The 22372-nt window shown below is 44.9% G+C and overlaps 1 protein-coding gene across 2 annotated transcripts; it reads right to left on the bottom strand.

The window, feature by feature from the left end:
• Positions 1–692: 692 nt before the first annotated feature.
• On the bottom strand, positions 693–21297 carry LOC103651514 (uncharacterized). 2 transcript variants are annotated; one of them, XM_008677156.2, is made up of 16 exons: positions 20950–21297; positions 20714–20858; positions 20525–20631; positions 18970–19057; positions 18674–18822; positions 17980–18123; positions 17188–17295; positions 16293–16392; positions 12024–12164; positions 11637–11674; positions 10641–10733; positions 10362–10445; positions 3347–3502; positions 2470–2588; positions 1165–1220; positions 693–1068 (listed from the first exon to the last, which is right to left on the bottom strand). In XM_008677156.2, exons 1-14 carry the CDS (start codon positions 21016–21018, stop codon positions 2490–2492), a joined length of 1521 nt encoding a protein of 506 aa, XP_008675378.1. In that variant the 5' UTR covers positions 21019–21297; the 3' UTR covers positions 693–1068; positions 1165–1220; positions 2470–2489. The 2 variants fall into 2 exon arrangements, with proteins under 2 accessions (XP_008675378.1, XP_035822384.1); XM_035966491.1 differs by having other exon boundaries at positions 1184–1220; positions 20950–21263.
• Positions 21298–22372: the final 1075 nt, after the last annotated feature.

The following is a 22372-nucleotide window of genomic DNA, read 5'->3' as shown; positions in this document are numbered from 1 at the left end:
AGGCTAAAAAATGGTGAAGGCGAAACTTCTGATGAAGTAGGCAAGTAGGGTTGGTTTCATGAACCAAGAACCAGCTCACTAATTACGCAATTAACCAAGAACCACAAAAGATTAATAAATCAGACTTTATAGATCACTAGCTTGATGTCCTAGCGATGATCCAGGTGAACCACCAAATCATGAGTACCACTTGAAATTAGCAAATCAATCTAGAACCAAAACTAGGCATCTAATGGTACTAGAGAATGCGGATTCACAGCGCAAGTAAAATGTACAACCTAAAGCCTATGGAACGGTTTTCTAAATATAAGAGATAGTTAAGAGACTGCATGATACAACTCTAAACTCTTAGATCATTAATGTAGTTAAGAGACAATATCAATATTGGATCAATGTGAAGAGACGGGCTCACAGACATTTTTAACGTTTCATCCATCTAGAGCTGAACGCCCAAAAATATCACTAATGGCATAGAAAAAAAAGTGATGTGTGGAGAAGTCTGATCCGATGGTAATTCAAAATCTGAATCTATCGATTACTCCCTCTAGAGATGGTCTCTAGAGATGGTACAAAGAAATAGTAGGATATCATGTCTGTTACTCTAAACTGCAATATAAATATGCCCCTCTTGTTTGCCTGTTGGCATGTGTTCCAAATGAAGTCGTCCAGACAACCTACGAGGCGTTAACAGCAACAGACAAGCATACCAGATGCATGACTTGGCGCACAATGACATTTAACCACAAAGAACATCTATTCTGATGTTACATATAAACTGGGGGAAACGATGTTTTAACTGAATGTAATAATCTTTGTTAAAGTTCAGGAAGTCCAACACATTTTGTTACACGGAAATCATGCTCATATTGACCAAAAGAAACAAAAAAGGTTAATCTGATTGTAAAGGATGAGCATGTCCAACAGATGCTCCACTGTTCGATACTTGACAGGCTGTGGTTTAGGTTGCTGAGATTAGCAATTGTGGGATGTAAGCCGAATTTTCATGCATGGTCCAATTCAAGTTGACGAGCAACTCCCTCAACAACATCATAGGTACGAAGCTTTGACCTTGAGGCATGGGAAACAAAAAGAACATGTTAGATGAGATATATATTCAGTTATAAAATTTCAACAAAGAATGATGTACGATAAGCAAACTCTCACAATTCCAAAGAAAAATCACCATGCTTTGGTTTCTCCAAAGACCAGAAATTTATAACCTGCAGCAACCACATGGTACTTCAGGAACATGATGAGAAAGCAGGTTTTAATAACTACAGGCAAATACTCTAAGGCCCCGTTTGTTTCGTTGTAATTGAATTTCATTTTAATAATTATAATTTAGACAAAACTAATTAAGTTAATATATTTGTATATGTAATATATTTGTATATTATCTTAAATCATAAACGAAAGATAGTTATACACTATATTTATGTTATAGAGAAGCAAGTAAAAGAGTATGTTATGAGTTGTACATTAGAAAAGTAGCATGTAAATCTATAGAATCAATTTTCATCTCCCACCTCATGAATTTGAGATAGGCTTATATATAAACTTTGGAAAGTTATGGAATGTCACAATCTAAAAAAATAGTCTACTCCATTAGTTAGATTTCAATTCCTCAAAATGAAGCGAAACAAACGGGGCCTAAGGATTTGTTTGAGAGCAAGGGTAATAGAGGGGATTGAGGGGACCAAAATCCCTTAGGGCTTGTTCGGTTGTTTTCGTTCCATGTGGATTGGGTGAGATTGAGATAGATTTTGACTTGTTACGGATTTAAACCGACTCAATACCATTGAATCCACATGGAATCATATGTCTAAACGAACAACCCCTTATGGGATTTTGGCCCCCTCAATCCCCTTCATTACCCTTGCTCCCAAACAAGACCTAAGGTAAAAAGAGTCATATTGTTCTCAAGAATAAACTATATTGCTGACAAATGAACCATATAGAAACTATGCTACCAATAAATATTAATGGGGAGAAAAGAAAAAAAGAAATGCATGGACATAATGAACAGATGTCCCTTCTGCAGTATATAATTTGGAGCAATACAATGACAAATCAACAAGAAGCTGCTGCATGTAATGCAACAGAGGCTTGGTTGTGGCTATCAGTAAGGTGGATACACATATTAAAAAAAAGTAAACATTGTACACTACATAGATCAGTTCCATAGTTCTATTAGAAGAGGAAAAAGAATTAAAAAACTCACTATATCTATACAAATTGCTTGCTTATAAAGATAAAACATTTTTATCACTTATATTATCAATTGTTTTTCTACGCGGGCACGGATGCGCGCAAGTTACTAGTATCCATTGTATCTGTATCTGGCACCAACAAATGATGAAAAACGAAAAACATCACAACAGATAACACATAAATAAAGATCTGCAAAAAGTTAAGCTACTTTATTCTCAGTCATCTAACTTTACATCCATATATGTAAATATGACATACCAGATCCTGTTCCAGTATTCTCAAAAATCATGGAACAACATAAGGGATTCATCATGTCTAGTGAGAGCTAGGATCAAAATGTTTTTTCTGTTCCGAAGCTTGATTTCATCCTTTGAACCCTGAAATACATGGTTTTAAAACGATGTATAAGATATACATGAATATTATTTTCAAGTACATGTCTCAATATCTAAAATTAACTCATTGTGTTATAGACAAAACACTCGGAAGATGGAATTAAGACACTGCAGGGTAAAAATTGAACGGTTTGCCGGTAAAAGAAGATGGAATCATTAATTTTGCTGACCAAAAACAGTAGTAACATATTGGCAAATCTGCAGATTGTTATTCCATGCCATGTCTGAGTTTTGAATGACACTACTACCAAGTGGAATAAGGTTGAACCCAGCTGTTACTTTCAGCCAATACATTATTGGCTGGACAAGAACCATTGGTGCCTATATGGAAGGAAATATTAATTCCAAACTATCATAAACCGATACATAAAGTGCACATCTTCCTGCTTTGCAGTCTGCCGCATAATCACTACTTGCAAATGGTGAAATGGTCAAATACAAAGAGTCCAAAACTAATTTTTCAGTATCAAAGAGAAGTTTGGATTTATGCAAATCTGGGGATAGAACAGCATTAGAAAGAAAAATAAAATCCACCTACCCACAGAATTAGATAACACAAATAAGAATCATTAACTTTTAATTTTCAGAATAGTGGGTTGACTTGATCATGTAATCAAACAACATTCAGACTAGCCAAGTAATCCCCAAGTACATTTTCTAATTAAAATTTTGATCTCTGTTGATCAGCTTATAAAGTGGGATTGGATTTAAACATGCAGTTCTCGGGTTAAATAACTAACCTCAAGTAGTAGTTCAGCCATATAATTGACCATCTGGCGCAAGTTTAAAGCAGCATGGTAAAGATTGTCCATGAAGTGTTCCCTATAAATATTTTTTACTCTCCAAACAAAGAACTGAGCGCTTCCTGTTCCTGTTGCTGATGTTGAAGGGACTCTCTGCAACATGATGACTTACTGTCAGAAGAAGAAGTCTCTTGTTTGTCTATTTGAAGTATGGAACAATATGCTTACAAATACTTAAGTCGCTGCAATACTCTACTAAATATAAGTAATAAGTGTAACAATTTCACTGATCAGTGCTGGATCCAAGAACAGAGTGGTCAATTGCTGGTTGAAACATTCTGAATTTTGCTCCAGAAAAATAAAAAACTGAAGTTGCCACAATTGCATCCCTATTTAGCATTATTGCTGAAGAAAAATCGATGGTAAACTTGGCATATTGCAGAAAAAATATTTAATTTGCAATCTACTAGTAAATCATTAATGAAAGCAATATGATTCAGGATAGTTGATTGATTGATAGGAGGTACATATATATAGGTATAGAGAGAGAGAGAGGAGATCTCAGGTTTAAAGAAACAGTGACGCATGAGATCTCCCTGATTGATGGGATCCTATCTATCTCTATCCCTGATTGATGGGATCCTATCTATCTCTATCCCTGATTGATGGGATCATATCTATCTCCATGCGCCACAAGGCCTAATGGCATGTGCGTCTGAACCTGTTTCTGCTAACAATTAAGAGGAAACAAAAGCTTAAAAACAGTGATAAACCCCACTTTCCATTAATTGTTTACACTTAGCTCATTAATTATCTAAATATAAGTGTTGGCATAACGCAATCAATTCCAACTATGCTATTGTGGAACTTTAGGGCGGAAGACAAAGCTATCAATCAGGGGTGTAAACAACTTACCATGCAAGTCTTTGTGTAGGTTAAGGAGTTTATGGTTTTAAGGCACATTGAAGTGAGCCTCATGAACATGAAAAAGCAATCACTAGTCCATGGGACTCATACACTTCAACACTTGTTTGTTTGAACCTAGCTTGGGGCATTTTCTACCCCTTCTGGCACTGAAAAATCAGTGTTTCCTTGTGTCCTTCGATCTCTAGCCATCTTTTGGCTAACACAGCCTCCTCCATCCTACCATACGAGTGACAGAAATGCAAGTGCCCCCACCCCCTCTGGCACATACATGCTAAAAACATGCATTATGCAACTGTCATGTGCAATGTCAAGTGGGATCTGTTATCTCTCCCAATACATTTTGAAATTTAAATTCTTAATGAGAAGGTACAAGGTGTAGCAAACACTATGATGCACAAGAGAGGGTGTAGTTACGAGGTGAATGTGCCTATAGGGAACTAAACTCCCTGAATTACACATATCATAACAAATTTCTAAGGATGATAATGTCATTTGTCCGGTTCAGGAATGTAAAGAACACCCAAAGTAGATAATCATATTTTCCTTCACTCCAACCCACTCATTCTATTTCACAATATTTGTCCACAACAAACATAAGCAAAGATCCAGGGGCTGCTAACTCTAAGAAAAGGTTTCAGCACTGTCCAGACTCGTGCTGTAAAATGACTTGCCAATTAACCTGTTTCACCACATTAAAGTGGGATAGAGACTGAAGACGTTGCAATAAGTACATTGTTAGTCTTCCTGTCAAGGGCCTGGGCGTCTAGAGCAGGGGGCCCTCGGCTACGAAGGTCGTAGCGCGGTTCGTCGTCTTCTCCGGCGTGGTTATCCCCCACAGCCGTAGGCTTAGTTGATAGAGAGAGGTGGAGAAGAGATAACTTCTTTGCTGCCTTTATTCCTGTCTCCCTGTGTCGCATATATAGCCATCGCCTGCTGTCCTGGAGCCAATCGCTCCTTTATTTTAGGCAAGCTTAAACATAGTAACACTAATCAATTCCTCCTTTCCTTCCTTCTACTTTCCATTCTCCTATTTTCCTTCCTAACCACTACTTTCCATATGCTCCTGCGGATCTCCCAGATCGCGCTCCTGTGCGCGGCGCCTGTCACGGGCGCGACGCTGCCTGGCGTACGAGCGCCCGTACATGACATCTCTCCCCTCGTCGAAGACCAGCTCGTCCTCGAGTTGGAAGGCTGGGAATCGGGCGCGGAAGTCGTCGAACTCCTCCCAGGTGGCTGATGAAGCTGGTTCGCCGCTCCAGTGAACGAGGACTTGCCGCACGCCACGCGACAAGCGAGCCCCCGCTATTCTTGTAGGCTCAGGTACTACCGCACCATTGAGCAGAGGCGGCAGAGCCGGCGGTGTGGTGGGTGGCGAGCCCACGTACTTCCGGAGCACGCCGACATGAAACATGTCGTGCAGGCGCGCGTCGGGCGGCAATTCTAGCTGAACAACCACGTCATTGATGAGCTCGGTGACGCGGTAGGGTCCCACGTAGCGAGGCTTGAGCTTCCCAGTGATGGTTCGCGACAGGGACGCCGCCACACGTTGGCGAAGGCGAAGGAATGCCCAGTCCCCAACCTCATATGTGACCTCCCGGTGGTGCTTATCGTGCTGCAGCTTTTGGACCGCCTGAGCCTACTCGAGACGGAAGCGGACGTCAGCCAGAAAGGCTTCCCGCGCTTCCATTTCTTGTGCCACCGCCGCCATCCTTGTGTCGCCGGGCTCGTAGGAGCGGATGGAGGGCGGATCACGACCGTAGACCACCCGGAACGGGGTGTCGCGGAGGGACGACTGGTAGGCCGTGTTGTAGATGTACTCCGCCCAGGGGAGCCAGCGAAGCCACTGGCGAGGACGATCCCCCATGAGGCAGCGTAGGTACATGACGATGACACGGTTGGCTGCCTCCGTCTGGCCATCCATCTGCGGGTGGAACGCCGACGACATGAGGAGCTTGGTGCCCATGAGGCGCATCAGCTCGCTCCAGAACGACGAGGTGAACAGCGGGTCGCGGTCGGAGACGATGGATTGCGGTATCCCGTGGAGGCGGACGATGTCGGTGAAGAAAGCCTGTGCCACAGACTCCGCCGTGTACGGGTGCGCTAGGGGGATGAAATGGCAGTATTTGCTGAAGCGGTCGACGACGGAGAGGATGACCGTCTTGCCGTGCACCTGGGGTAGCGCTTCAACGAAGTCCATCGCAATGTCCGCCCAGACCGCCGAGGGCACCGGCAACGGCTGCAGCAAGCCAGCTAGATGTAGTTGTTCCAACTTGAACCGCTGGCACGTCGTACACGCCCGCACGAAGTCCTGCACCAGGTGTCTCATGTTGGGGAAGTGGAAGTCCCGGCGCAGGCGGTGAAGGGTGCGGTGGACGCCCTCATGCCCATCGTCATGCACGGCGGCCACGATCTCTTGCAGCAGGGGCGACGCCGGGGGAATGTACAGGCGCCCGTCGTAGGTGACCATGCCGTCAGCCACCGCCCACGGTGCATCGCGGGTGCCGGCGCCGACTCCTTCATGGATGGCTGCTAGAGCCGAGTCCATGGCCTGGGCCTGACAAAGGCGCGCGATGAAGTCGAAGCGGGGCGCGGAGATCGCCAGCAGCACGCTCTCCTCCGTGTCGCGACGGGAAAGAGCATCCGCAACGACGTTCGTGGCGCCCGACCTGTACTCCACAGTGAAAGTAAAGCCCAACAACTTCCCGACCCAATGGTGTTGCGGGATCGTGGAGAGGCGCTGGTGGAGGAGGTATTTGAGGCTATAGTGGTCCGTCTTGACGACAAAGCACCGCCCCCAGAGGTACGGCCGCCAGTGCCGGACCGCCTGGACTAAGCTGATGAGCTCGCGCTCGTAGGCTGCCAACGCCTGGTGACGAGGAGCGATGGGGCGGCTGAAGAATGCCACCGGGTGTCCCTCTTGGGTGAGCACGGCGCCAAACCCGTGTGACGACGCATCACACTCAACCACAAAGGTTTTTGTGAAGTTAGGCATGGTGAGGACCGGTGCCGAGGTGACGGCGGCCTTGAGGGCGCCGAAAGCCGCTGCTGCCTTGTCATCCTAGGCGAAGCCGTCTTTTTTGAGGAGGGTCGTGAGCGGTGTGGCGACCGTGCCGTAGTTGGGCAAAAACTTGCGGTAGTAGCCCGCCAGGCCAAGAAACCCGCGCACCGCCCGAGCCGAGCGCGGCACCGGCCAGTCGAAGATGGCCTGCACCTTTGCCGGGTCCATGGCCACGCCCGCCGCCGAGATCACATGACCAAGGTAGGCGACGGACGGGGCTCCGAAGGCGCATTTGGAGCGCTTGACGAAGAGTTGGTGGCGTTGCAGTTCCTCGAGGACCATCCTGAGGTGGTGTAGGTGCTCCTCCCAATTCTTGCTATATATCAAGATATCATCAAAGAAAACAAGGACAAACCGGCGCAAGAAGGGACGGAGTACATCGTTCATGAGCGCCTGGAATGTCGCTGGTGCGTTGCAAAGCCCGAACGCCATCACCAGGAACTCGTACAGGCCGTCGTGTGTACGAAATGTCGTTTTGTGCACGTCCTCCGGCCTCATGCGCACCTGATGGTACCCGGAACGCAGGTCCAGCTTGGAGAAGAACCGGGCACCATGAAGCTCGTCCAGCAGCTCGTCGACCACCGGGATCGGGAAGGCGTCCTTGATGGTGACCGCGTTTAGCGCGCGGTAGTCGACGCAGAACCGCCACGACCCGTCGGGCTTCTTCATGAGGAGGACAGGCGACGAGAACGGTGAATCGCTGTGACGGACGATCCCCTGCTCGATCATGGCGGCGCACTGGCGTTCCAGCTCGTCTTTGTGCGCCGCCGGGTACCGGTAGGGCCGGACCGCCACCGGCTGCGCGCCCTGCTTGAGGATGATGCGGTGGTCATGGGCGCGCAACGGGGGCAGACCGGCCGGCTCTGCGAAGACGGTCGCGAAGGTGTCCAGAAGAGCCGCGAGAAGAGGCTCGGTCGCGGTGATGGCGCCCAGCACCGGAGCCGAGGACGTGGGCACGCCGGTCCAGCATACCGTACGGTCGTGGTGCTGGAACGACATGCGCTGGCACGCGAGATCCCACACGATGGGCCCCAGCACGCCCAACCAGCGAGTGCCGAGGACGACGTCGTACCCGGCCAACGGCATGATGAAGAGATCGGCCGAGAATGCGTCGCCGCCGACGGTGAGGGGCGCTTTGCGGATGACGCCGACGCAAGTGATGCGCTCGTCGTTGGCCACCATGGCCGATAGGCGCGTGCGTTGTTGCTGGGGAAGGCCGAAAAGCCGCGCCGCTGCCTCAGATATGAAATTGTGCGTGCTGCCCGAGTCGAGGAGGGCGACGAGCGAGGTGGCCCCTAGCATGACGGCCACCTGCATGGTGTCGGCCACGGGGCAGCCCGAGACGGCCTGCAACGAGAAGCACGGCGCCTCAGCATCGGGGTCGTCGGGGTGGTCGGTGCCGTCTTCGTCCATGATCTCGACGCCTTCGACGAAGAAGATGCGCTTGCAGAACCTGTTGTGACCCCTGGAATACTTGTCATTGCAATTGAAACATAATTCGAGGCGACGGCGTTCGGCCATCTCCTCAATGCTGAGCCTTCTGCCCTCGCCACGGCCCGAAGCCGCGCCCGCCAGTGGTGCCGGGAGCGTCAAAGGCACGTGGGGCGCCGGAAGCGCCATAGCCGCCGGTCGCGGCGGAGGAGGCAGGACGCCGCGCGCGGGTGGCCTGGTCTGGGCTGGCGCCCTGTCGAGTTCCATCAGTTCCACTTGCCGCGCGAGGCTCATAGCCGCCGCGAGCGACTGGGGGTTGTGGATGCGCACCGCATGGCTGAGCGGTGGCAGCAGCCCGCCCGTGAAGAGTTGCACGCGTTGGCGTTCCTCCAGTGGTCCGACGCGCGGTAGTAGCTCCTGGAAGCGGTTCTGGTACTCCTCCACGGTGCCCGTCCGCCTACACTCAGCGAGTTCGAACAGCGGCGCCGAGCGTAGGGGAGGCCCGAAGCGCAACTGGAGGATGTCCTTGAAGCGGTGCCAGCGCGGAGTCCCCTCATCCGTCTGTAGCTGGAGGTACCACGACTGGGCCATGCCCTCGAGGTGGTAAGAAGCCATCCAAACCTTCTCCTCCATGATCCGCTGCTGATGAAAGTAGGACTCGCAGCGATTGACGAAGAGCATGGGGTCCGTCTTGCCGTCAAAACGCGGGAAGTCGATCTTTTGGAACCTTGGTGGTCGATCGATGTGGTGCTGGCCGTCGTGGCCGCCGCTGCCGGATGGCGAGGAGGAAGGCGCCTTGTCCTTCTTCAACGACTCGACGTCATTTTGGAGGACAGCGATCGTGCCCGTGAGCTTCTCAATCATCGCAGCCAGATCGTCGATGGTTTTGGTGCTCATAATAGAGGAGGCCAACGGCGGTGAGGGTGGAGGGTTGGGTGGTGGTTGGGTGACGTCGAGGGACTGATCGGAGGTGTGGGATCGAGAGGACGAAGATCGCCTGACTCATGATACCAGGTTGTCAAGGGCCTGGGCGTCTAGAGCAGGGGGCCCTCGGCTACGAAGGTCGTAGCCGCGGTTCGTCGTCTTCTCCGGTGTGGTTATCCCCCACAGCCGTAGGCTTAGTTGGTAGAGAGAGGTGGAGAAGAGATAACTTCTTTGCTGCCTTTATTCCTGTCTCCCTGTGCCGCATATATAGCCATCGGCCTGCTGTCCTGGAGCCAATCGCTCCTTTATTTTAGGCAAGCTTAAACATAGTAACACTAATCAATCACTAATCAATTCCTCCTTTCCTTCCTTCTTTCCATTCTCCTATTTTCCTTCCTAGCCACTACTTTCCATATGCTCCTGCGGATCTCCCAGATCGCGCTCCTGGCGATCTGCGCGCCCTCCCAGATCGCGCTCCTGGCGATCTGCGCGCTCCTGTGCGCGGCGCCTATCATGGGCGCGACGCTGCCTGGCGTACGAGCGCCCGTACATGACACTTCCATAGAAAATATTTTGATGCAGCGACTCCAATGTAAAGGGACAAAATCTTAAGAAGATGAAGTAGAAAGCTTGTCTAAGGAAGAAATGTTGTGTTCGGTCTATGCAACAAACCTCTGAATCTATGTATTCATCTTTCCAAAGCTTGTATAGAGTTTCATGAACAACCTGCTTGTCTAGAATTGTCCTGTCAGTAATCTGAAAATTGTGATGAAAATCCAGCATTACACAATGATGTTTGCAACAGGAAACTGTGTCATTTAATAAATATTTTGTAAAAAAAACACTGTCATATAAAGAAGATAAAATATAATTGATGCAAAAAGTATTAAAGTGCAACTGATAATAACACATAAAAGTGAAAAAAAATCCTCGTCATAGATGATTCCTTACTTCATCCGTCTCAACTGGAGAGCCTTGTTTCAGCAATAACCTAAAGATTGTATAAGCTTCTTGCCCATGTTTCTTTTTCACAAGAGACTCTATCTACAATGCACAAAGAAGAGCAACCAATATAGATCTGATTAAAGGAAGCTCCCTCCATTGCAAAATTTAAGGAGTTTTAGTTTTTCCTATAACTTCTTTAGTTTGACCAAGTTTACAGAAACCCCTATTTAATATCTGCAATACCAAATAAATAAACTATCAAGACATTTCATGGTGGACATGATTAAACTAATTTAGTGTTGTAGATGTTGATGCATTTTTTATAGTTTGGCGAAAGGGGCTCTAACCGAGTTGGTTAGGTGGTCTGAGTAGCACTCGTCCTGAGTTCGAATCCAAGTGAGAGCGAAATTTCAGGCCAAGATTAAAAGAGGTCACTCGCTTACTTCCATGTTTGTGCGCACACGAGATGTACTGGCCTATGAGGGGCGGATCCTCGTGTAGGGGTTGGGAGGGCTCAAAGCACAATTAATTTTTTTCTAGTTGTATGTGAAAGACATCTATTGCCGCAAATCAATCCTTCTTTCTGTTTTTTCTTAGTATTTATACTAAGATACTTAAAGTATAAATTCTTCTTTAGTTCATTTTGTCTAATGTGGATAAGCCAATAGTTTTTTAAGATTTTCTATTTAAATCAATTCAGCTTTCGTGATCTTTCTCGGTCAAGGCCCTGATTGAGCTCAGCCGAGTTTTATAAACTTGGTTGTTAAGAAAAGTTTGACTTAGGACAGAATAAAACCCCTTACATTTTGGAACAGAGGGAGTATATGTAACCCTAAATAATGAAGGATGAAACAGTAAGGGCTTGTTTGGTTCACTGCCTAACTTGCCACACTTTGCCTAACTTTTCTGCCTAAGGTTAGTTCTTCAATTCGAACGCCTAACCTTAGGCAAAGTGTGGCGCAGTTAGCCACGAACCAAACAGGCCCTAAAGCATTCATGTACCTCATCGTTTCGACATGTCTCAACCAATTTATTCAAATCTACAAAGAGGGTCACAACTGATTAGCTTGTCCTAAACAATATATATATATATAAACAAAGGAAGCAACATGTTAACTGCTCAGTCATAACCACAAGGATCAGGACCAACAACATCACAAGCTAGTTAATTTTGCAAGCAGACTTACGGTTATTTGTACCAAATAATGATACAAAATTGATCAATTAATGCTTCCATCAAGTAGGATTTAAATCAGTCAACCAGACTAAAGTTGATAACCAGACAATTTCTGCATAGTGTGATGTAACAGCCATCTCCAGTTTATGTACAAAAAATTAGTTATAGCAAATGGATCTACCAAACTTATGCATAGCAGTATAGGTCCTTACCGAATGTGAATTCTTCTGGGTTATTAGCGGTAGAAGTGCACTCTAAATCATTCAACACACTTGTTATGTGATCCAAAGTCATTGACATGCCTCCTTCCTTTTGTCCTACTCTTTCCAAAATTCCATCTATTGGTGATGTCACTGCAAAAAATCAAGAATTCATTACTACAACATTTCCTTCAAAAACAAATAACCCCTCACGTCTATTTTATAAAGCACCAGTTTCAACGGTCATTCTGCGTCATCTTTTTACAAATAACCCCTCACGTCTATTTCAAATTAACTCATATGTCCCCTCCGCGCAACTCTGCATGGGCCCGCTAGGCCCACCGGCCGCAGCTCCGGCCTAGGCACAGCACGCCGGCCTGCTGACCGTGCCGGGCCGACTCGTTAACCCGTCGGCCCATTTGGTTAAATCAGCTTAAAATGTTAAAAAGCGGTGCAGGAGGTGGGGTTTAAACCCACGGCCTGATGGAAGAAGGGCGTGAGACACTGGGTGAAGTCGTCTAACCAGTAGAACATAATGCTCAATTGTTTTTAATATTGAATATTAATTATACATATGTATATACGATTTTTTGTAAAATAAAAAATATATAATCGTATCGGGCCGAGGCTACGGCCCAAGCATGGCACGACGCTCGTGACGGGCTGGGCCCAGGCACTATTAAATGGGTCATGCCTCATGCCTCCGCCACTGCGCCACCCCATTCTTGGCAGAGGGCGTGGGAGCAGGCGCCTCCTCCCCGTTATTCGTCCGAGACCAGCCCCGACACCGACCCGCGCAGTGGTTATTGCACGCCCATGAGGACGTTTCACAGCATGCGCACATCATCGTTTTCGCCGTCGTCAGATGTCCCATTCGTCTTCCCAACCTTCGTGTTGTTCTTCCTCCCCAACCTGCTGCCCCCGCCCACAGTCGCAGTCGCGGGGCGACCGGCGCTTGTCGACGCGAGTACGGGGCGAGTCGATCTTACTCCTGGCCTTTCTCCGTGCGTGGTGTTGAGGAGGACACGGTGGCGCCTACCACGCTTAGGTTATCTTAGCGATGAGGAGTCCAGGTATAAGATATTGGACAACCAAGGCATGTAGCGCGGCAGCAGTCGGCATATGCTACGGAGTTAGTGGTGGTGTTGTGTCGCCTTGGCGGGTCCAGGGCTGGGAAGGCACTCGTATTATCTCGTCCTTCTCGGACTGATGCCTGGTGCGGGTGCCTCTAGGTTTGGAGTTGCTCCGGCTGGGCTTCTTTCTCCGCTTGCGTGCTCTCTCCCTATATGTATCTAGCGGTATACTACCTATGTCGCATCTAGATGCCCAGGTCTTCGTCGTGTCCTTCTCCGGCAACGAACAGGTATGTACGCCTCTTTCCTTCCCTTCCTGCTCTACGAAACCTTAGAAGTGGGGGAGGCGAGGGATAGGGGTCCCTGATTTGCTGCCTATGGTACCCGTTCGATGGCTCGACATCGCCTGTCTACATGGCATTTCCCTTACCACGGCGTTGACTTGGTATGCTTCTACCACTTCTATGTACTGTCACTCATCCTTCTATCATTGCAAAAAATATTGTGTTGTTCCTCTGTTGTTTTGGGTGTTAGTTTTTTGTTGTGCTAAGGACTGAACATAATTTAGGTATGTTCATACTTTATTTATTGTTTGCACATGGTTTGTGTTCTTCTGATGATGGCTCATGGATCCTGCAAAATATGTGTTAGGATTTGGAGATTCATGCGGGCACTACCACAGGGTGCTCGTCCCTTGTGTTATTGGCTCTTGCATGCATTAGGTCATTTTTGAAACCACATTGGCGCAATGGACTCAATGGTGTTTAAGGTTGTTGAATTGGATGGAGCAGCAATAATTTGTATGGAGTGCATCCAATTTTTATTGATGTCTGACTTTAGCAACCACTCCATATTTTGATCTATCTTTTTATATGTTTGAGTTTATATGACTTATTTTAGAAATTTGAGCTCACAAACTTCCTCTTATTTGGTCTCTGTGTGGTGGAATTATGTCATTCTATAATCTATGTTCGTTCAGTCAGTCGTTGTGAACTCTCTTCTAACGTTCCCTTCGTTGGTCGTGTCTTGTGCCAAGACATATTGGATGGAGTAAACAAAAACATCAATTGGTCAAATCAAAAAAATATTATGCGGAGAGCGGAGACAATCAATAAAAAATTTTGAGATCTTTTTGGTGGATAGTTTACGTGGGTATTATTGTGAGCCGTCGCAACGCACGGGCAACCGACTAGTTGACCATTAGTACCTTTCAAAAGTCAAAACATTTTGTTTGGAAACCCCAAAAAATCATTTATGTAGATTTCTCTTTAAAGCTACTTTAACTAAGGCTATGTTCCAAACCTCTAAAACTAAAAGTTAGAAGCTAAAATTAGCTAAGAGGTTAAAACAGGTCAGTTAATGAACCAACCAATTATTAGCTATGCCTCTCAAATAGCTTTTAGTTGTTAGCTGCTCCAACCCAGCTAAAACCAGCTAACAACTTATTAGCTGACTAACAATTAGCTCTAGAGGTTTAGAACAGGGCCTAAATCCATCTTTCAGTGAGGTCTGAGGTGTCACATACATAAGTGAAACCAGCAACAGAACCTCTGCCATTCTGCTGGTACTGCTTTTGATTGGATTGATTGTAATCTCGAGATAACCTTATCTGCAAGCCATGTACTTCTATATATTCACCCCAGAGGCTCAATGCAATACATCCCACGCATTACACAAACTCTCCTTCCTTCACCAAATATATCTAACTATGTTCCTGGGACAAAGAACATGTTCCACATTATGCAAGATCCACCACAGAACACAAATTCATATTTGTATCTTACATAGCAATTGGTGAGCAATGTGTTGATTCAATCAAAAGTTAAGGAAAGAAAATGGAAGAAGTGATAGGTCTGTGTCTGTGTTTCTATTTCGTTGTCCATTAAGCCCACTCACAAACCACCCACCCACCACAGATTCTTTACCCTAATCTCCTCTATTCCAGCACATGCATGCCTTGCCCACAACCATCTCTTCTTCCTCTCGCTGTTTCTCCGCCACAACAGAGTGCAGGTGCCACCTTAAGTCACACCTCTGGCCACCATCTTGCGTCAACGACACTTGAAAATGGGGTAGCTCATGCTCCATTTAATCTCTAGAGCTATCAACTTCGCCTGCCTCTGCCACAAATCCACAACGTATGCACCTACTGAGAGCAACAATGCAGCCTGGACGACCTCGTCGGCTAGGCGGTGGCGCAGTCTAGACTCAAGATATGTGTCAGTGAAGAAGAGGAAGTTGTCTGCAACGGTTTCTTTGCACCATTCCATTGTCCCAGTGGATGCAAATTGACAGTCCAACGGCGTTTGGGATGACATAAATTCCAACTTTCCTCGTTTCAGGGCAAGGTTCCCACAATACAGAACGTGGGCATCCCATGTTCCAGGATGCTAAGATTTAGGGTTAGTGGCTCAGAAGATGAAACAATGCAACTTTAACAAAGGCCATATACCAGCGTAGAACTAACAACTAGTTCCTTAGTTTCTAGATGGTTTACCAATTACCAGTTTATTGGGATTCCACATTTCAGAACAGTTGTCTAGCGAAGAGAATAACAATGTAGTTATTTATGATTTTTATGAATCCTTCGACTCTCCTATTAATGATGTTAAAGATGTTGAATGGCCTCTTATGTCACTAGTAATGGTCAAATACCATTGTTAACAAGACTTTCTGCCTCCTTGATCTTTTACATATCAGGCAGGTGCTCAAGTATTTTGAAGCAGATGAAACGCATGGCATACTCCAAGTATCTGGTTCAGAGAAGACCCTTGTAGACTAATAGGTTCAAAATTATCTGCTTAATGAACAATTTTCACATTGTGGTTGAGTATAAAACAGTAAATTTCATAATCCTTTAATAAATTCATATGAATATTTTAACTAGGGGTCCATTTTTGGCAGGGTTCCAACCTATAGCTCCACGTCACATTAAGGGTTTGTAAGCTAAAATAAATATAATGTTTTTTATCTAAAAATGGCTTCCTAAAACACTTAGACTATCTCCACCAGCTTACTCATCCTCATACCCATATTAAAACTCCACTCTGCGAACGATGCAGTCTACAGTGCAAAAACAGTATTTTGGGTAAACTATGGGTAAACCGCTGGACACGGTCTTACTAGCCTCTGTTTCTTATATTGTTTAACGCTGATACTTTGAGGATCTAGTAATGAGAAATTTTGAGATATTGATAGTGGGTATTACCAGTCTTGTTGTCGTTGTTTGTTACATTGGCCTCAAAAAATGCTTCCCATATAGCAAGTGTTCCGAGCCTCATCTTTGCTTTCTTTCGTTCTGCACAAAACTTCAGTAGAGGAAGAAAGACTAAGCAGTAGGAAGTTCCAGATCATGCTTCTCTCAAAAGCATCCAGATTAGTTAAAAAAACCAATGCATGTACATAGAAATAAATATACATATATACAAAAATGTGAAGCTAACAGTTTTATTATTTTGGAGTGGAGCTGTTAAGAAGATTTTAAAAAATAACATAATAACTATGGTGCAAGTACAACAACCAAGGTTCAAACCCCCATTTGTGCATGATTTAACCTTATTTTTGTATAAAGTGAGAAGGGTGACCCACAACGACTGTGGAACCGTGGAAACCAGGAAAACATGTGCTTTAATTATATATAATTAATAAATTAATATGGTAGAGATTTAAAAATAGAAAAAAATGTTGACATTTGAGAAAGTATTTAGGACAAAAATATTAATAGAGAAGGGGAAAAGATAAAGAAAAAAAGAGAGACTAGCGCAGCCAGCCCAGACAGCCTACAAATCAGCCCAACTAGCCCATTAAAATTAGGTTAAGCCCACTTCCTCTCTAACTCGCTATGGCGAGAAGGACGCCTTACGACCCCGGGCCGCCTTATCGCCTAAGCGACACCTCAGCTTTGGGTAAAATAGAATATTTAGTTCATAAGAAAAGACAAAGTAGAATGAATTGGTTTGCAATTGAATCTAGCTATGCTAGGATCCTGCTTCAAGAAGTCCCATCTGCAGACATGCAAATGGAAGCACAAATGGATGGGTGAAAGAACATGAATACATGCACCTACATATATGCTATAAAGTAGTGCTAGTACATAAGCACACCTTCTTCTTTAAACAAAATATGAATCTCTCAAAATTTATCCGCCAAAGTACTTCACTTTCTGCAATTATCGAATCATCTTCATCAACTTCTAAGGTTTCATGTTTTCGCTGGGAAAATGATAAGATAATTAGGAGATGAACAAAGTAACACATCTGATACATATTTTCAAAGTGTACCAAAATAGAATGAAAGCTAATGATTCATGTTTTAAAGCTCCCATACAAAGGCAAATACAATATAAATTCTAACAAAAAAGGAAAACATCTAGTCCCAAACACGGTGAACCACAATGATGGCGCATGGCTATTATCTCAGAAAATAAGAAATATTGCAACTCAAAAAGGGGGGGAAAAGACATGTCCATAGTTTGGTGGATTCTAATGAGGACTACATGATCCTCAGTAGGACTAAATAAGTAAATCTACACCACAATATTTATGTAGGAAAAGTTTAAGCTCAAAATAAGAAAGTAGTTTGGATAACAAAAACTATGCTCATCTGGATCTATATCAAACTCAAATGTGTTATCTGGAGCAAATTTAAGCCAAAAAACAGGTCCAGCACTAATTTTGGTCTATGTATCACCTAGACCATGCAGTTCCAATTTGTTGATCAAACAATCATAGTTTTCATTAGCAAATAACCTAGAAAGCTAGAACACCATGTTTGCCTTTTCTACTTTAATAACAATAGGAAAGCAGAAACAGGATCAGCATTTACACTTTACTATCGCAATAGCATGACACCACCGTGTTGCAACATGATGATCATAACTGAACAACGCATAATACCTTATTACCAGCAACAGCATGATGGCCATCTTTTGCACTCGATGACCCGTCCATGAAGTATGGTATCTCAGAAAATCTTTCAGCGTCAGATAGAGCTGCAGTACAGACAACTTTCTGCTCAAGTGAAAGAACCGCCTCAACAGTCTGTCTCAAAGATAAATTTGTCAGTTCACCCAGACAACCAACATGTATATTTTTATAACATATAACAAGATCAAGACCTTGACATGAGGTTACAACAAAGACTACAAACCAGTTAAACATGAAAAATGTAAGGGCAAGGTACATATTCATCAACAGCACAGAACCAAAACAAGATGTGCAATTCATTATCATGAGGGAGAAACAGTGTGCTATTTCTTTCCATCCCTGCCCTACCATTCTTCAACCACTGATCGCAAATTTGCTTCAAATGAATTAGCTTTAGGCTGTGAGTAGGCTAGTCATTTTTTTCAATCCCTACACAATACAAGTCCAAACTCACAAAAATTAAGGCACTAAATCTAAGACATTCCATTATATCTCACCTTGCAAGTCCCTATCAAATGCTCTCTCTATTAAGGTAATAAAACAACACACACCAAGAAATAGAATATTACTGTGAAACAAAAGGACTGTGAAATAGAATATGATCAAATTCTAAAAAGTACAGAGTAATATCCATAATGGTGAATAAGGAACGAAAGTGGCGTACTTTAGGAGCCCGTTTCCTTGTGGATGTAGGTTGTTCAACCGCAAGAGGATCAAAAAAAGGTTCTGGTTTTGGGCAACGTTCCACATAATGCGCATAGACAAGTTTGTTGAAGTTCATTCGTACTTCTTCCCTTGTTGGTAAGGGGCTGTCTGAAACATTTACAGAGCCATTAATGGGAAGGATAACGTTGAAAATGTTATGGCTAAAAGGCGAAAGTTTATGCAACAAAGAAAGCAAACATTATCATAAAAAAGAGCAAAGAATGGTCATATAACCACATCAACAAAAATACCAACCTTCTGATACTTTAAATATTGTTCGCTCCACAAGTTGCTCAAATGTTAGCCTACCATTCTGAAGTAATCCTTCGAGAAGAACTTCTGACTGTGAGTTGCAAAACATCATCAAAAAGCTAACTATGACTAAATATGTTGGGACCTAAAGTTACAACAAGTGCTTCTTTTTTACAAAGAATAAAATGAAATGAATGACAATTTCAGTGGTTCAAGTAGTGCATTGACTAAAGAGAAGTTGATGTTAAGAGTTATAACCATGTCTCTTAATTCTATTATAGTCTTATCAACTGTCACAAACCAATAATTGATACTGTAGTTAGCAAATCACAAAAGAGCATAACCAATTAAATCGAACATTTAGGATAGGCATCACAGGTTGCACTTTCTAACTCCAAGGTTAACTGATTAATTAGACCATATATGATCAATATTGGTGAACAAAATGCTTTCTAACACTTATTATAACTCACAAGTTTAGGATGCAAACAAGACACAATATCTTGAACATACTCAACCTTTACGAGTAGGGACATGTCAGGCCAGATCAGCAGGAGGGACGATGCAGCAACATTAGTTTACATAGGTTGTTAGTTAGATTGGGTTTCCATATCTAGGTTGTGATTTTTTAAATAATAATATTTTAATAGATCTAGATCATAATGTGCCCCTCAGCGTTGTCTTTGGGTGCCATCGAGCATATGCCATTCTCAAGTGTTCTGTTAAAAAAATATTCACCCTCGAAGACTCTCAATCCTCTAATACAGCACAGCCCCCTAAGCAGGCCATAACACTATAACAGGACAATGTCGAATGCAAACTACCCAGTTAGAAGTTTAGAACAGCTCCCTCTAATATGAATGTGTCAATGTTATTGACAATGTCAAGTGCAATTGTGCAAACTACCCAAGGCACCAGATCTGACTAATGGTGCACATTCTAGCTTGACCTGACAATCTTCAGTGTAGCACTAAGAAACTCCATTGGCCCATACCACTACTCTGGAACATTAAGCAAGGTGAAGATGCATCTATCAAACCACCACATCTACCTACCTTTTACTCCATACTGACTTCAGCAATTAGAGAAAAACTGTCACAACTGATTACACCAGTTTCGATTTTAGGGTCTGTTTGGATCATAGAGCTGAAGGGCAGGCTGATGCAGTGGTGAGAGTTATCTCACTGAGGCACTAGGTCGCGGGTTGGAAACAGCCTCTCTGCATTTGCGCGGAGAAGGCCTGTCTCGGTTTATCCCTTCTCTAGACCACACTCATATTGAAGCCTCCGACACTGGGTCTGCCCTTTGGATCCCTAAAAATTAGCCCATCTTGTGAAATTAGAATAAACAGGAGGTAGTTATAGCCTAATAAGGACTAATGGACTCTAACCACCAACTAGCCATCACTAGCTCTTATTAGCTCAGATTTTGCCTATGTTTAGTCTTTCTAATTGGTATCAAAAAAATATGAGCTAATTGTTGTCCCCATGTATCCAAATAGGCCCTTCAAATATAACAGCATAAACAAAATGATTGCAACCAAACTTATACAAACTACCTCAGGAATATCCACACGGACGACGGAAAGGAACTTTGAGAAGCGCAGCCGGTGCAGAACATTGTCGAAGATGGCCAGGTAGAGCGTCACTGTCCTATCGCCAGCCCCTGCAAGCCGCCCAATAGTGGCATCAAATTCTGATAGCGCACTAAATCAGATGCTATAAGCAAGGTTCGCAGAGAGGCTTGCCTCTGGGGCTTGTGTAGGCCTGAACGCAGTTGTGCTGAATGAGAATGAGGAGGGAGTTCTTCACCTGCCCGGGCGAGAGTTCGAGGCGGCGGACGATATCCTGCAACGACAGCGCGCCGTGGCGCAGAAGGCAGCCACACACTTTCTGTGGAAGAAAGGATTGGGCTGGCGAGTGTTAGGGAGAGCGTGCGAGGAACGGCGGGGAGGGGAGAAGGAGGGGATGGAAGCGGGCTTACGGATACGATAGGACCGAAATGGTCGGAGATGATGTTAACTGCGAGGAGGATGCCGTGCTGCGACACCATGGCGGCGCGCCGGCGGCGACGAGGGAGGCGCTGGGTTCGGGTGCGAGATAGCGGCGGGCGACGGTGGACAGGTGGGATGGGAAATTGATGCCAACGAGGGGAGCGTGTTGGAGGAGACGGTATGGGGCACGCAAAGGCGCGCGCGGCGGCGGCGGCGGCGGCGGGGAGGAGGAGGAAGAGGCGCGCGTGCGTTGTCGTCCGCTCTGCCACCAACTGTCCAACTGTGCGCCGGGTCGGGAGAGCGCTGGCCCGGGTGAGCGCGTTCCAAACGAGCCGAAAAAATTCACGGGGCCCATTTCCACGGTGGGTTTTAGCCAAGGGGAAATGCCCAATTTTTTCCTACCGAGAATTGGGCTCCCAAACTAGCCCTCATTTCTATAGCACGGGCTGGTTTTTGGCGCATGAGCAGAAGTGCAGAACGTTCTCAGTGCTGGCCGGTTAGGGATGTACAGTAGACAGTACCTGTCGTTTTGGCTTGTGGTAGACTGGTAGTAGATGGGATGGGACATGGTCTGTCGTTACAGGTAGCCTCATCATCAGTCCAGGTCCAGCACTCGAACTGCCATGTCAAACCAGCCCTAAACCCAAGTAGCAAACGCTCGATGAATGAACCACCACCACCACTCGAGTAAAATTAAGTTATTACTCAAATTTCTGTCTTTGCTTTTCTGATTGGTGTATTTTGTTCATTTCCGTTGGCGGTCTATGTGCTATTCAACAAAACCAAGTCCGAGACATATCAAGAGAAGTGGAAACAATAAATGTTCAACTTTTTAAGTATTGATAGCACTGTCTGCAACTTAATTTTTAGTTTTTCAAGTCCACACAGAGCTTAATGAATAATGATTGGTCAAGCTCTTTATGAGATTTTAGGAGAACTTCATGAGAATTCAGTCGAACACACATTATGTGCCACTGACCAGCATAGAGATGGTAATGGAAACCCGATCCTCGATTTCGCGGAGAATTCCTCTATTTAAAGGATGGGATAGAGAAGTTTTTCCCCACGGAAAAATAAACGGGAATCTCTTCCTCCGACGGGTAAACGAGGATGGCAACAGGAAAGCATTCCCTATCCTGTTCCACGCGGAGATCCGTTAAACTTATACGTAATGATCTTTTCATGTACTAGCTAATGATAAAAATAAATAATTATCTTATCAAAAGATTACTCATTGTATAAATGTGTTCATTTTAATATACACGTAATGATTTTTTACATCTAACAATGTGTATAAGTGACAGTGTTTATATTAATAAAAATATCTTAATTGTAATTTAAGCGGTGACAGGATCACCATCGGAAACGGGGATAGAAAAGAAATATCTTCCGCAAGCGTTTGTGAATATCTCC

Source organism: Zea mays, chromosome 3, assembly GCF_902167145.1.
Source record: "Zea mays cultivar B73 chromosome 3, Zm-B73-REFERENCE-NAM-5.0, whole genome shotgun sequence".
Classification (NCBI taxonomy): Eukaryota; Viridiplantae; Streptophyta; class Magnoliopsida; order Poales; family Poaceae; genus Zea; species Zea mays.
Note: the sequence above shows the minus strand (reverse complement) of the source record. Positions and strands in the feature narration are given on the sequence as shown.